The sequence below is a fragment of the Penicillium canariense genome (assembly GCF_028826845.1).
Source record: "Penicillium canariense strain IBT 26290 chromosome Unknown utg000001l_segment0_segment0, whole genome shotgun sequence".
NCBI classification, from domain to species: domain Eukaryota; kingdom Fungi; phylum Ascomycota; class Eurotiomycetes; order Eurotiales; family Aspergillaceae; genus Penicillium; species Penicillium canariense.
This window is the reverse complement of record NW_026622728.1, coordinates 21506-23143: the sequence shown is the minus strand read 5'-3', so window position 1 is coordinate 23143 and position 1638 is coordinate 21506. Positions and strand designations below refer to the sequence as shown.

At 48.2% G+C, this 1638-nt stretch overlaps 1 protein-coding gene across 1 annotated transcript; it reads left to right on the top strand.

Moving 5' to 3' along the window:
• On the top strand, positions 1 to 1327 carry N7482_000002 (uncharacterized protein; the record flags this gene model as incomplete). Its single annotated transcript, XM_056682127.1, has 4 exons — positions 1 to 123; positions 188 to 301; positions 374 to 984; positions 1039 to 1327. 4 exons carry the CDS (start codon positions 1 to 3, stop codon positions 1325 to 1327), a joined length of 1137 nt encoding a protein of 378 aa, XP_056545733.1.
• Between the last annotated feature and the right edge of the window lie 311 nt (positions 1328 to 1638).

Sequence of the window (1638 nt, the reverse complement as noted above, 5' to 3'; positions counted from 1 at the left end):
ATGCCGAGATCGGTTCAGCACTGGTCAGGGGGAATCCCCACTTGCATCCAACCACACCCAGAACCAGATTTATCTGACGACGAAATCAAGGAGGAAGTGAAGGGCTGGCTACTATTTGTAAAGGTATGTTATAGAATTCAAAATTTCAAAAAGCACGTCTTGAAGTTCTACGCTAATATGAATCCAGGAGAATTGGGTTTCTGCAGCAAATGCAGGCGCTTCCTCCGATGCGGAATATGAGCTAAAGCACCGTCGGCAACTGGTGGAAAAGTGGGCTTCAGCCACACAGGAATTTCGTGATGTGAATCTAACTCGCTCAAATCCGTCCAATCTCCGAAGTCCATTGCACTAATAATTTTTGGGCCTCATTCAGTCGTACCAATCGCGTGCACCTGTGGGTCTTCTAGGCACGGAGGGGTCAAGATTAAGGGGTGAACAGATTGAAGGTCTTCGATACCCAGCCGAAGCATTGGAACGTATCTACGATACTCTCCAGCCAGACGATACCACCGGCCTGATTTGTATTGCCCCTGTCGATGAGAACCATCCTGAAAATCGAGCGCGATTGGTGAAATTCGCGATCTTGTTGTACGACTATGATATCGAGGCTGGGCACTGTATCGATAGTCACATCCCATCGGAGGCTATCCTCAATCCAGCAACCACTAATGATCCTTCAGTAGAGGATTTTCTGCCCTGGGCAGATCTTGAAACCGCAAACTTCCTGTCTATCTATCTCACGCATACTGGCACAGTGATCTATTTCGGTCGTTTAGGCACATATATGTTGGTTGATGAACTAGGTCTGCAAACCGGGCGCTTGACATTCGTCGAGTATGAAATCAATGGGACTGTGCAAGAATCTGTTGAAATCCGTCCGTTCAACATGAAAAGTCCAAACTTGCGCGCTCACCATTCCGGATCCCGGGGAAGGCCAGAAGATATCAGGTGTGTTGATGGTGGTTATAGACACCAAAATCAGCCGTGAGTATTCCTTAGCCTACCAAGTCAGCTCCACAAACTAACGCATGATATCAGACTTGACATGGACCTACCGATCGTCGATATTCTCTGTCAAGCCAAGGAAGCTAACAAACTTCCAAACACAATGTTTCTATGTGATCGAGAGCAGTGGACAAGTGATGTTGAGCTTTATGCCCCAGGATACTTGGCTCTGGAGGCCGAAGGGCGCGGAGGAGAGTACCCCCTAACCCGTCTCGCTGATCCAAACACTATCAGGGGCATTAAGAAGCAGGTTATGATTACGGTGGAAGACCCCAGTTTTTCACACCCCCATTTTACATGGCTTGCTCCGCGCCGACCATGAGTCTACTAGCTTCAAATGAAGAGTCGTTTGATACCTTCCAACGTGAGGATTACACTATCTTAATTAAAAACGCGGTATAGTAAGCAATATTGAGGTCTTTGTTGAATTTGTCGAGTCATTAAGTACCGTTATTCCTGTTTCTGCTATGAAGGGAGGCGGAAAGGGAACATGTCGTCTATCGGACCTCGCGACACGGTCCCTTTCCACCTCCCAGGTCCTCCCTGGCCATGCCGGTTGCCGGTTCGCCGGTTCCAGTCGGCCGATCACGTAAACTAATAATACTCCGTTTAACCACACCGTTCAACCACACC